The sequence below is a fragment of the Somniosus microcephalus genome, chromosome 9 (genome assembly GCF_052327205.1).
Source record: "Somniosus microcephalus isolate GS21.2 chromosome 9, FLI_Smic_1.0, whole genome shotgun sequence".
Lineage (NCBI taxonomy): Eukaryota > Metazoa > Chordata > Chondrichthyes > Squaliformes > Somniosidae > Somniosus > Somniosus microcephalus.
In genome coordinates, this window is record NC_140995.1 from 6611447 (window position 1) to 6623514 (window position 12068).

General features: G+C 45.9%; 1 protein-coding gene and 1 long non-coding RNA gene across 5 annotated transcripts in view; one reads left to right on the forward strand and one right to left on the reverse strand.

The window, feature by feature from the left end:
- LOC147112227 (uncharacterized) overlaps positions 1 to 12068 on the forward strand; it is an 89072-nt gene that overhangs the window by 43695 nt on the left and 33309 nt on the right. The gene's annotated exons all lie outside the window — the stretch shown is intronic.
- lpin1a (lipin 1a) overlaps positions 1 to 12068 on the reverse strand; it is a 212518-nt gene that overhangs the window by 39400 nt on the left and 161050 nt on the right. For all 4 annotated transcript variants that reach the window (XM_085996297.1, XM_085996294.1, XM_085996296.1 and 1 more), the window contains 3 exons: positions 8392 to 8485; positions 7524 to 7593; positions 4009 to 4101 (listed from right to left, as the gene is read on the reverse strand). In XM_085996297.1, the coding sequence (XP_085852423.1) occupies positions 4009 to 4101; positions 7524 to 7593; positions 8392 to 8485 (257 nt within the window). The remainder of the gene's footprint in view (positions 1 to 4008; positions 4102 to 7523; positions 7594 to 8391; positions 8486 to 12068) is intronic.

Sequence of the window (12068 nt, forward strand, 5' to 3'; positions counted from 1 at the left end):
GCGTGCACCCCCACCAATGCTGAATTTCAGTCCTTTGGTTCCCCATGTAGCCCACCAGTGGGATATGCAGCCATCCTTACCTGAGGAAGGACGTTCTTGCCATGGAGGGAGTGCAGCGAAGATTCACCAGGCTGATACCTGGGATGGCAGGAATGACGTATGAGGAGAGATTGGGTCGATTGGGCTTGTACTCGCTGGAGTTTAGAAGAATGAGAGGGGATCTCATTGAAACTTATAAAATTCTAACAGGACTAGACAGACTAGATGCAGGAAGGATGTTCCCGATGGTCGGGGAGTCCAGAACCAGGGGTCACAGTCTAAAGATAAGGGGTAAGCCATTTAGGACAGAGATGAGGAGGAATTTCTTCACCCAGGGAGTGGTGAACCTGTGGAATTCTCTACCACAGAAGGCAGTAGAGGCCAATTCTTTAAATATATTCAAGAAGGAGTTGGATATATTTCTTAAGGCTAAAGGGATCAAGGGGTATGGGGAGAAAGCAGGGACAGGGTACTGAATTTGGATGATCAGCCATGATCTCATTGAATGGCGGAGCAGGCTCGAGGGGCCGAATGGCCTACTCCTGCCCCTATCTTCTATGTTTCTATGTTTCATCTCGTGCTGCTCCTTCCACAAGGAACACACTCACACTCATTTTGTGGAGTGGTGCAAATGGTCAGACAAGCCTCCATTTCAAGGCTAATAAGAATAATACTGAACAAGTGAGAAGCTGCAAATAACGAATATTATAGGCTATTTGTGTCACTTTACTCTGACACCCTGATTTAGCTTGTTGACTAGCTGTCTGGTTCTGTAGATTATTTCTTACAGTCCATCATTGTTCTTTCAACGAGTGTGTCAATTAGCGCTGGGCTCATGTTCATCTCGAGAGGCAGAAAGTCATTTCCGTACTGAACTAATGTCTAACTTATTGATTTGCATTGAACATCATCAAGTTTTTCTGTCATATTAAAGAACTGTTCAACCCCCATAGTTTATGCATTGCCGTTTATTTCCCAAACATATTGATCCAAACAGTCTATTTGCAGAAAATGGACTTCTGCCAATATCGATCATAGGTACGTTCAGTGGGTAAAATCATTGCTTTCATTTGTTTTGATTCACAAGAGATTGAGTCTTCAGCCAGAGGGAAATAATGCAAGGTCATTAATTGACACGGAATATATTCTCATTGGAGAAAAGATTGAGCTCGAACACAATCCAGATCTCTAAAACTTTAAGAGGTCTGGATAATGTAGGCAGAAAAGAGAGTTTGTTTAGATTTTGAATGCAGAATTGCAGGACCCAAATGTGAAATCAGAATTCTGTTCTATTTAATGGCATCGAAATTTATACTATGTGGGGGTTAAAGTGGATAACCCCCAAAATCTGGTGCAGGGATCGCAGTGCACGATTAGCCCACGGCCGGTCATTGCGACGCAGGCAGCATGTTCACGTCCTGCTGCTTTAAATGACTTCTGCGCGCTTCCATGCGCTACCCACGCTGTTCATTGGCTGCACGCGCCAGTCCGATATCGTGAGTGGCCAGTGCTACTTAACGGCAGCCTTAAAGGCGGGGAAGGAGCACTGTGGCTGCAAAAAATGCTGGGAGTCCTTTGAAAAGTGAGTGTGGGCCGTGACACATTGAGAAATGGCTGAACGTACGAGAGAGCGAGCACCAAGGTTTCCAGGCAATGCGCTGGAGGTCTTGGTGCAAGATGTGGAGAGGAGAGACATCCTGTATCCGCAAGAGGCCCTCCTGACGGATGCTCAGCAGGCAGTGGGAAGTAGGAGCAGCGGAGGTCAATACCAGGGGTATAGCTCCAAGAACATGGATGCCGTGCAGGAAGAAGTTTAATGATCTAACACGAGTGGTCAAGGTCAGCGAGTTCAATCTTCAAATGCCACATCCTGCCAATTACACCACAGGCCTCGTCCACTGCTCAATTCACCACACCCCCAGCACCCACCTGCCAACAATCTCCATCAATCAGGACTCAACCCTTCAATTCATCTGCTTTTCCTCACCCTCACACACTTGGCACCGTTACAAACCTCACACCCACAACTCACAGCTCGCACCCACTGGCAGCTATTCAAGTATGACAGCCACATCACCCAAACACATGCAGGATACGCACCGACACTTCCGTCTTTCTATCAGAAGAAGATGGCGCAAAACAGAAGTTAGCAGGAAAGAAGAGGAGAACAAGCGCATCTGCATGTTTGAAGCCCCAAGCTGGCCATCATGGGTAGGGGCATCGCTGAGGCCGTGGCCACTGGTGTGGCTGGAGGGATTGATGACGAGGGTATCTGCATACCTAATCCTCCTTCTCTCTTCCCACTTCTCCCTCATCCCACAATCTCATCTGACTCACAAGCAGCAGATGGTGTAAGCACACACTTCTTGCTTTCTCCCTCTCCACTCACCACAACCCAACCCTTGACCCTTTTTCATTTCAGATACCCAAGAACTGGAACCTTCCCAGTCAAAGGAGGAAGAGGGAGAAGACAGTAAGGGTGAAATGACACCATCACTCGATCTTACAGTCGCAGCCACCAGACTGACACTGCGAGTATTTTAGAGGCTAGGAAAAAGGAGGGATCTGCACGTGTTGAGATACCGGGCACAAATGCGCAGGAGCCAGGGTGGGGGGGAAAGGATAGCGCAGGTGTCAACTCACCAGAAGGTGAGGTCACACACTAGTTATGCTGCAGAGGAGTCAGATGAGGACTCCAATGGGCCAGGCTACAGAAGAAAGCTGATGGGTGTACGCCACTAAATGCTTGGTGCACTGAAAAGCCTGCTCACAATATCAAGGAGCATGGAGGAGTCCAGCACCAACTTGGCACAGGGCTTTGCGCAGAGCTTGGAGCCTATCCTTTATAACCTGGAACGGGCAGCCACCTCTGATGTAATAAAACTCACTACACACTTGGTTTGAGTATAAAGCAAGGCTTTAATCAACTTGTTTCAGAACATGGAGGTCTAGTTGTACTTCACTAGTTCCTTGTCTTACAAAATGTCCCTGGGCAAGCTGGGCCCACGCCCGAGTATTTATACTCCTTGGACGGCGCCACCAGCTGGCCGACCAGCATTATTTCATGAGTAGTTTCTTGATGATGATGAGATTTATAACACAGACTATTAGCACACCCATGGAACTCACCATGATGCAGCACAAGCAGCTTCCATCAAAGGTCTGAGTGCTGCAGTTGAAGCTCAGAATGCTGCCACCGTGGCTCTGGGTCCCACTGTTCAAAGGGGCTTCCAGGGTGTTACAGCAGTCCATCAATCTGTTCTCCAACAGACCAGTTGCATTGCTGAGGCACCACCCCAGGAGGGTGGCAGTGGTTCCATGGAAACCCTGTTGTGCTCTCTCAGGATGACAGCATTCGTGCTCCCACCCACCCCTGCCACTCCACTGGTGCCCTTGCTGTTACCCGTCAGCCAGCCCGCCCAGGCCGAGATGGTGCAGCCTGAAGCCAGGTCTTCTAGGCCCAGAGCTGCTCCAGGTTGTCCTCCAAGGCCATCAGCAGTCTCCTCAATTGAAGGTCAGCAGCCTTCCAGCACTCATGCTGCAGCCACTGGGGAAGCACCTTACATGTGTCCAAAGCATTAATAATGGCAAAATGAGATCCCGTCTCAGGCTCGCTGGCCTACATTGGCTCCCGGTCAAGCAACGCCTCGATTTCAAAATTTTCATCCCTAAGCTCTGGAATTCCCTGCCTAAACCTCTCTGCCTCGCTACCTCTCTTTCCTCCTTTCAGACACTCCTTAAAACCTACCTCTTTGACAAAGCTTTTGGTCACCTGCCCTAATTTCTCCTCATGTGGCTCGGTGTCAAATTTTTTCTCTTACAACATTCCTGTGCAGCACCTTGGGACGTTTTACTACATTAAAGGCGCTATATAAATACAAGCTGTTGTTGTTGTACATTCCAAGCTGGCTATTACTCGACAGATTAAGATTAAGATTAAGATTAAGGGGCAACACTGGGAAAACGTACCACTTTCACGTTAGTGTTTCTTCCTCGCCACGAAAACCACCATCTGCCACCTTTCCTGGGCATCTTTTCTTTAATTAGGTTTTCCACGGTCGCCTGTTATAAATGTACAAAAGTAACTAATGGAATAAAAAACTGAACCTAAATGTTACACAAAAAAACCAACATAAGATGCGACTTTCCAAAGGAAAGAAGCAATAATAAAAACATACTGCGGGCACAAAACGAATCTTTGCAAACCAAAATGCTGCGACACTGAACAGTGAATGAAGGTAACTGAGGCATGAGTACTTGAATGATTTTTAAAACAAATTCAAAATCATCGTAAAAGAAAAAAAAAAGGGAAAGAGAAAATATTCGTTTAGAAACATACAAACACAGCTTTTTATAATATTTTAGCCTTATGATAATTAAATCAGAAGTAAAAATGTGAATGTCCACATATAAAACAAAGATCATTTTAAATATTTAACTGTACATGACCACATAAAGCTTCTAAATAATGGAGCACACCAGAGCTTGAATATTGTCTCAGACAAGATATTTTTTAAAGGAATTTATTTTCTCCCCAAGGACATTTCTTTTGATAATGTGCATGTAAATTCACCAGTATAACTCTTGCATATACATTTATTCTGTGTATCAAAGCACTAGATTTATGTAGGGGGTTAATGTGCTGGTCTAGATTTTCCCACCGGAAGTCTAGTGTGGCAGCAGCAACATTAGAACTCCCGACAAACTGGCTCCACCTCACCAGCACCGACATCAAGCAGCTATCACTGGGGCTGGAGAGGGGATGGGGGGACTTTTTTTTAAAGATTTGTTCATGGGATGTGGGCATCGCTGGCAAGGCCCATCATTTATTGCCCATCCCTAATTGCCCTTGAGAAGGTGGTGGTGAGCCGCCTTCTTGAACCGCTGCAGTCCGTGTGGTGAAGGTACTCCCACAGTGCTGTTAGGGAGGGAGTTCCAGGATTTTGACCCAGTGATGATGAAGGATCGGCGATATACTTCCAAGTCAGGATGGTGTGTAACTTGGAGGGGAATTTGGAGGTGGTGGTGTTCCCGTGCACCTGCTGCCCTTGTCCTTCTAGGTGGAAGAGGTCGTGGGTTTGGGAGGTGCTGCCAAAGAAGCCTTGGCGAGTTGCTGCAGTGCATCTTGTAGATGGTACACACTGCAGCCACGGTGCGCCGGTGGTGGAGGGAGTGAATGTTTAAGGTGGTGGATGGGGTGCCAATATGGCAGCACATTTCCAGTATTTTATTGGAATACATAAAAGACCTAGCTAAGCTCATCTCTACTCAGTTATTAATATTTATATTGTTGGGGACCTGAAAGTGGTATGCAAAAACAAACAAGACAATGAAGGCTGGAACCTGCAGCAGAGCACAAGTGGTGCTGCAGGCCTGGATTCCCTCCTTGCTGGTCATTGGCACAGCTAGAATTCACATCAGAGGCGAGAGTCCAAGAAATATTGGTACCAAATTCTAAGCCCATGGTGCTATTGCAAAGTACTGCCGCTGTCAAGAGAACATTTAACCCATGTTTAAATTTATCGCTGGCAGGCTAAAGTTATTACGCTATCTCTGATGGTTGGCATGGCAAGGGTTCGGAGTGATTTCAGATTAAGCGGTAAAAATCAGTTCTCTGTATATCGGAATCTGCTGCATTAAACTAATAATAATTTGGTGGCAGTGAGTAGTAATCGTGGGACTTTACTCAGAAGCTATTGGACGGATACTGTAGGAAATCCAGGTGATACGCTAGATATTCTCGAAGGATAAAAAGGAGGCAAATTGTTGGTTACGAACAATATAGACAAGCTATACACTACATTCGAACCAATCTTAACTGAGAGTTCTTGATGCAAAGAAAGAAACAAGTTCAGCTCTTACCTGCATTAGCACAAAAGTGACATTCACCAAACTAAAGGCCCATCGGAGATTCGGGCTGGACCCCATGGAATTTGCTAATTTTTAAAATTTCTTAAGCCCCCTTATAAAGGGGCACAATGGGACCTTACCTCTTCATCTTCTGGGCAGGTAGTGGTAGCAGACCTGCAAGAAGCAGGTCTGTACTGCAATTCCTCCTCTGAGGATGGGGATATTCACAGAGCCTCCTCCCCCTGTTAGTTGTTTAATGGTAGACCACCATTCATGACTGGATGTGGCAGGACTGCAGAGCTTTCATCTGATCTGTTGATTGTGGGATCGCTTAGCTCCGTCTATAGCATGCAGTCCTGTGTTGCAGCTTCCTCAAGTCGGCACCTCATTTTTTTTCTTAGGTACGCCTGGTGCTGCTCCCAGCATGCTCTACTCCACTCCTCATTGAACCAGGGTTGGTTCCCTGATGGTGGTGGTAGATATGCCGGGCCATGAGGTTACAAATTGTGGTGGAATACAATTCTGCTGCTGCTGATGGCCCACAGCGCCTCATGGATGCCCATTTTTGAGCTGCTAGATCTGTTCTGAATCTATCCCACTTAGCATGGTGGTAATGCCACACAAGATGGAGGGTGTCCTCATTGTGAAGACAGGACTTCATCTCCACAATGACTGTGCGGTGGTCGCTGCTACCAATGCTGTCATGGACAGATGCATCTGCGACAGGTAGATTGGTGAGGACGAGGTCAAGTAGGTTTTTCCCTCGTGTTGGTTCTCTCACCACCTGTCACAGGCCCAGACTGGCAGCTACATCCTCCAGGACTCGGCCAGCTCGGTCAGTAGTGATGATTCTGAGCCACTCTTGGTGATGGACATTGAAGTCCCCCACCCAGAGTACATTCTGTGCCCTTGCTACTCTCAGTGCTTCTTCCAAGTGGTGTTCAACACGGAGTAGCGCAAGTATGCACCATAGGAATGCAAATGAGGGAATTTTCATTCAACCCCGTAAAGTCCAGCAGGGTTTGCAGTGGAAGTCCCCAGAGGGCGACACTTATGCCAGGTCGCCTACCTGCGCATTTTTAGCTCCCTTGCATCCTGACAACCAGGTCATGGATTAAATCACTGGACAGCCAATCAAGGCAACCTGAATTTTATCGGATTTTGGCTGAACTACTAGATACTGCATTTCACGGCAACGGGCCTTCCACCGGAGGGAAAAATGAACATTCCCCTTGCTTCCTACCAGCCTGCTACAGAGCAGCATTAAGACTTGTTGAGGGTGGAAAAAAAAAGTAGGAAAACTATAAATTGTAGAGAATTGCAACGCTACAATAATACACAAAGAGTTTGAGCGTTAGTTCAATGTGGAAATGACCGAGAGCGATGTTATTGTACAAACAATCAATGTCCTTGGGGAATTCAATGCAAACACGCCAAGTGTTCGTACAATAACAATTCTCATAATAATTTCCTGGTTATGAAGTTAGCACACAACACATGGTACATTATCACGTCCCTCGTCGCACAGAATCAGCCCAGCATATTGTAAGGACACGAGCTTGTATTATTTTTAATTGAAATTAGACTTTCATGGTCCCTTTGCCAAGGGATTTACCATTTAAATGTTAACTCACCTTTGGCAATGGTTTCTGAAATGTCTGCACAGCTAGAAGCATGGGAGCAGCTGTTGACCAGTTATAGTACCTATTTTTTGTCAAAGATGAAGATTGTATTAATGTCATGTAAAATATAGAATCCTGGCAGGTTGGTTAATCTTCTATCTACTTCAGTGTTCAACGTGAAATGTGTGGGACGTTTTACTGTGTTAAAGATGCTATATAAATGCAAGTTGTTGTTGTATGTCTTAACAATCCGTCTAGTTAACAATGAAGCCACGTGATGGAAGAATGAGATGCAATGACAGGGACAGAGCTATAAAGTCAATTAACAGCCTGTTTTAGCCCCAGCCAATCAATCATTAAAACTTAGTTATTGTCAGATATATAGCAGAATCGCAGGCTTATGCATTGTTTTGATAAAGTGAACTAAGAGAAGATCTCCCATTGTGACTGGGGCTTTATCACAAGGCAGCACAGAGCACAGCAAATGAGAGAAAAGATCAGCAAAACTGTGACTAACGTAGAAACCAAAGAGAGAGAGAGAGCGCCAGGTCAGAGTTCTGAAAATATAGTTAAAAAAGCAAACAATTGCTATTAAAAGTGCCCCTTATTGGGCAAAAATATACAGAAAATATAAATCAATGGATTCCTTTTACTTTTTGATTTATTTTTTTGGTGGTCCCTTTAGACTCTTGCAAAACATTTGAGCAAGATGCTGGCACAGTATAGGATCAATGCAAATATTAAACATTGAACTCTGCTAATTAATCACAGAACTCCAAACTGCTACAGAACCCACTTGCAATCTATGAAATATTCTGAGCAATCAGTTGGTACAAATCCTGCACTTTGTTTCTCTAACTGTCCATTGCATTGTACTTACTTGCTTCCAATCTTCACAACCAGATTGGGATCATCAATGATTCCTGGATTCTCTGCAAACTCTTGATAAGTTACAGAACGCTCCACGAACTGTTCTGCAAGAACAGAAACATTTGTATTTCAAGCCTTTTCTCAAATACAAGATAATTACAGATCTGAAGGCCATTCGGCCCATCTTAATTCATCTATCCAGAAAGACCCCAAGTTCCCCCCGCTGCAACATCCACGTGTTTCTTAAAGCATTCCAAGGTTTTTGCCTCCACTACTCCATCTGGGAATCTATCCCATGTGTCGATCACACTTCCTGATATCAGCTCTAAATTTACCTCTTACTAGCTCGAACCGATGCCCTCTCGCAACTTAAAGTAATTTAAGATTTACCTTTACCGTACCATTTACAATCTTGTAAATCTCCAAGACCAGCTCTCGGATGCCTCTTTTCCAGACTGAAACACCCAAGATTCTCCAGTCTTTCCTCATAGCTCACACCTCGAACACCAGGGATTAGCCTCATGGCTCTTCTCGGCTCTGCCTCCAGCACTTGAATCTCTCTCGTGTTTTGGCAATCACAAGTGGACAAGTACTCAAGGTGTGGTCTGACCAAAGTGCTGCACAGTCTGAGCAGGACTTGTTCTGAATTGTGCTCTACTGTTTCGGTTATATATTTTATTGGCTTTGTTCATTACTGCTAGGCATTAATTAGACATGTTGACTGTCAAGTCAACTAAGATTCCCAAGTAACAACAGAAAAATGCTGGAAAAACTCAGCAGGCCAGGCAACATCCGTGGAGAGAAATTAGAGTCAATGTTTCGGGTGAAAACCCTTTGTCAAGACTAAAGAGGCACAGGGAATGAAATAGATTAAGAGGCCAGGCTGGGAGAGAACAAAAGAGAAGAGACATTAAGAGGTATTCAAAACCAGACGAGATGGTGATAGGACTAGTGGAGACAAAAGACGGCTCTAGATTAGGTGTGAAATGTGCTGGCAGAATGGGAGACAGCTGCCATGTGGGAGAGAGAAAAAAAAGGAAAGGGGGGGGGGAAAGGCCAAAACAAAGGTGTGGATAAAAAATATAAGTAAAAATGTAATAGGGGCCGAGGTTATGATCTGAAATTGTTGAACTCGATATTGAGTCCGGAAGGCTGTAATTCCCAAGGTTTCATTCAATTTCATCCTTAGCTCTTCCAATATCATTAGTGGATTACGTGCGCTGCCATCCTTCTTACACCCAGTGTCCACAGTAAATTTCATCTCATTGCTCTGCCCACTTACATATTTTGTAATTTCTGATTTACCTTTTCTGAAACCGCCGCTCTTTCTAGTTTGGTTATCATCTTCAAATTTGCAGAGAGTCACAGAGATATAAACTGGAAACAGCAGTGGTCCCAAGAATGATCTCCAAGGCACCCCACTCAGTACTCCCCCGACCCCCCCGAGGGCTAAAACACATTGGGGGAGAAATTGGGTGAGTAGCGCCACCTGTTAGCGCCTAAAGAGGCAGTCAGTGGCTGTAGCGCCACTGGCTGCGTCTCCCGCGATATTCAGTAGGGGCGCTAATGGTGGCGTTAGGCATTTGCGCTGCGCCGCCACCGATGACGTCATCGGTGTGCGCAGCGCCCCATTCGTGCCCCGTTCACGATATTTGGTAGCGAACGGCGCAGTTGCGCCGCTCGCTACCCGCGCCCGGTTCACGGGGCCTTACTGTGCCGGCAGCAGCGCAAGTTAAGGTGGAGGTGCGGGGCGGCCGCTTTTTCGGCGGCCACCTGCCAGCACCTCCGTCCCCGGCCTCCTAACCCCACGCCCCCCCAACCCCCCGCCGCCCCCCCCCCCCCCCCCGCGGCATTGCCGGCTGTTTCCCGAGAGCCCGGCACTTCTCCTTGGCGCCAGGCTCATTTGCCGGCACTCACGATCGGGGATCGCGCTGTTGCAGGCACCTCCCCCTTAACAGTGGGAGGAAGGCCTGCCGTACCGCAGCATGCCGTGCCGCAGCATGTGGCGCTGCGGCACGTTGCGTTGCGATAATCAGTTTCAGCGCCCTAAGAGGAGCGTGGAGCGCCTCGAGCCTCGCCCCGTCTCCCTCGAGGGGCACTGAAACTGAATTTCTGGCGATCGGTATCACTCCGATCGCTGCGCTAAATCCTGCGCTCAGCCGACTTTTGCGCCACTTTGGCGCCCCAACCCAATTTCTAGGCCATTGTATAAGACAAGAATTATCAGAAAATAGTAAAGTAGCCAAATAATACACTGCAAAAAGAAAAAACCCTAAAGGGAGGTATTATCCCTTTACTATACTGAAAGGCATGATGTTCAAAATAAATTGCCTATAGCATGATTTATTTACTTTTCAACTATTTTTGAAAAATAAATTTGGTGAATTTTTCTGCTGTGAAATGGAACATTTTCCTTTTTTTTTACTCCGTGTAAGTATCGGCAGAGTCATATCCCAGGTTACGTGGGTGTGATGCAGAAGAAAGGTCCCTCTACTCTTGCGATCATGGAAAACAGTCCCTTGTTGCACCTGTGTGCTATTTTCATTTCCACAGCAGCCATCTCGCTGGCTTCTCCTAGCAGGGCTTCTTTGTAATTTCATACCAATTAGTTCTGAATTTTGGACAGCATGCATTTGTGGATTTGAGCCCATCAGGAACTGGGCTCAGCATACCAAACTCACTAAAATAGAATTCGGTTTTCTCCCCATTAGGAAGTGAAACCTCACTCTCTCCTCGGAACAAGAAAATACTATTTGACTTGTCACACCTGTTCCTCACCACAAACCCTATATAATTTATCATGAACTGTGTCCAGTTTATTTAATGTTTTGAGGGAGGTTAATAATGACAGGTAAAACCTACAACATAAATCTCTGTCTTCCAGATCTCCCAAAGTAATTAGTGAAACCCTCAATCTAATGGTACAAACTACAATCTTCAAACCTGAACAGTTGCACGCCACAGATGTTTCTGTAATCCCAGCAGCATAGGACCCATAGTGGATCATTAATGTCTATGCATATTCTTATAACCTAAAGCATGCTCTTAACCGGATATTCTTCTAGCTCGTCCCCAAAGGAGTTAAAATTGATGTAGCATTAACTACTTTTGACGGGAGTCTCTTCCACACGACTCATGTGATCGTACTTTCCTCATACTGAGGAGGATTGGTACAGCTTATGACTGGTTTACTGTAAAGTAGGTCAGTGGAATGTATCCAAACTAAACTAGAAAAATGCCTGATTGAACTTAAGTGTTCTCATTTATTAGATATAAAGTAAATGAATAGTCAATGATGTGCCTCAGATGCCTGGTGTACAAATCACACCTATATTACATCCAGTTGGTGGTGTCAGCTGTGGCTCAGTGGGTAGCACACTCGCCTCTGAGTCAGAAGGTTGTGGGTTCAAGTCCCACTCCAGGGACTCGAGCACATAAAGCTAGGCTGACACTCCCAGTGCAGTGCTGAGGGAGTGCTGCACTGTCGGAGGTGCCGTCTTTTGGATGAGACGTTAAACCGAGGCCCCGTCTGCTCTCTCAGGTGGATGTAAAAGATCCCGCGGCCACTATTTTGAAGAAGAGCAGGGGAGTTCTCCCCGCCAATATTTATCCCTCAACTAACAAAACAGATTATCTGGTCATTAGCACATTGCTGTGTGTGGGAGCTTGCTGTGCGCAAATTGGCTG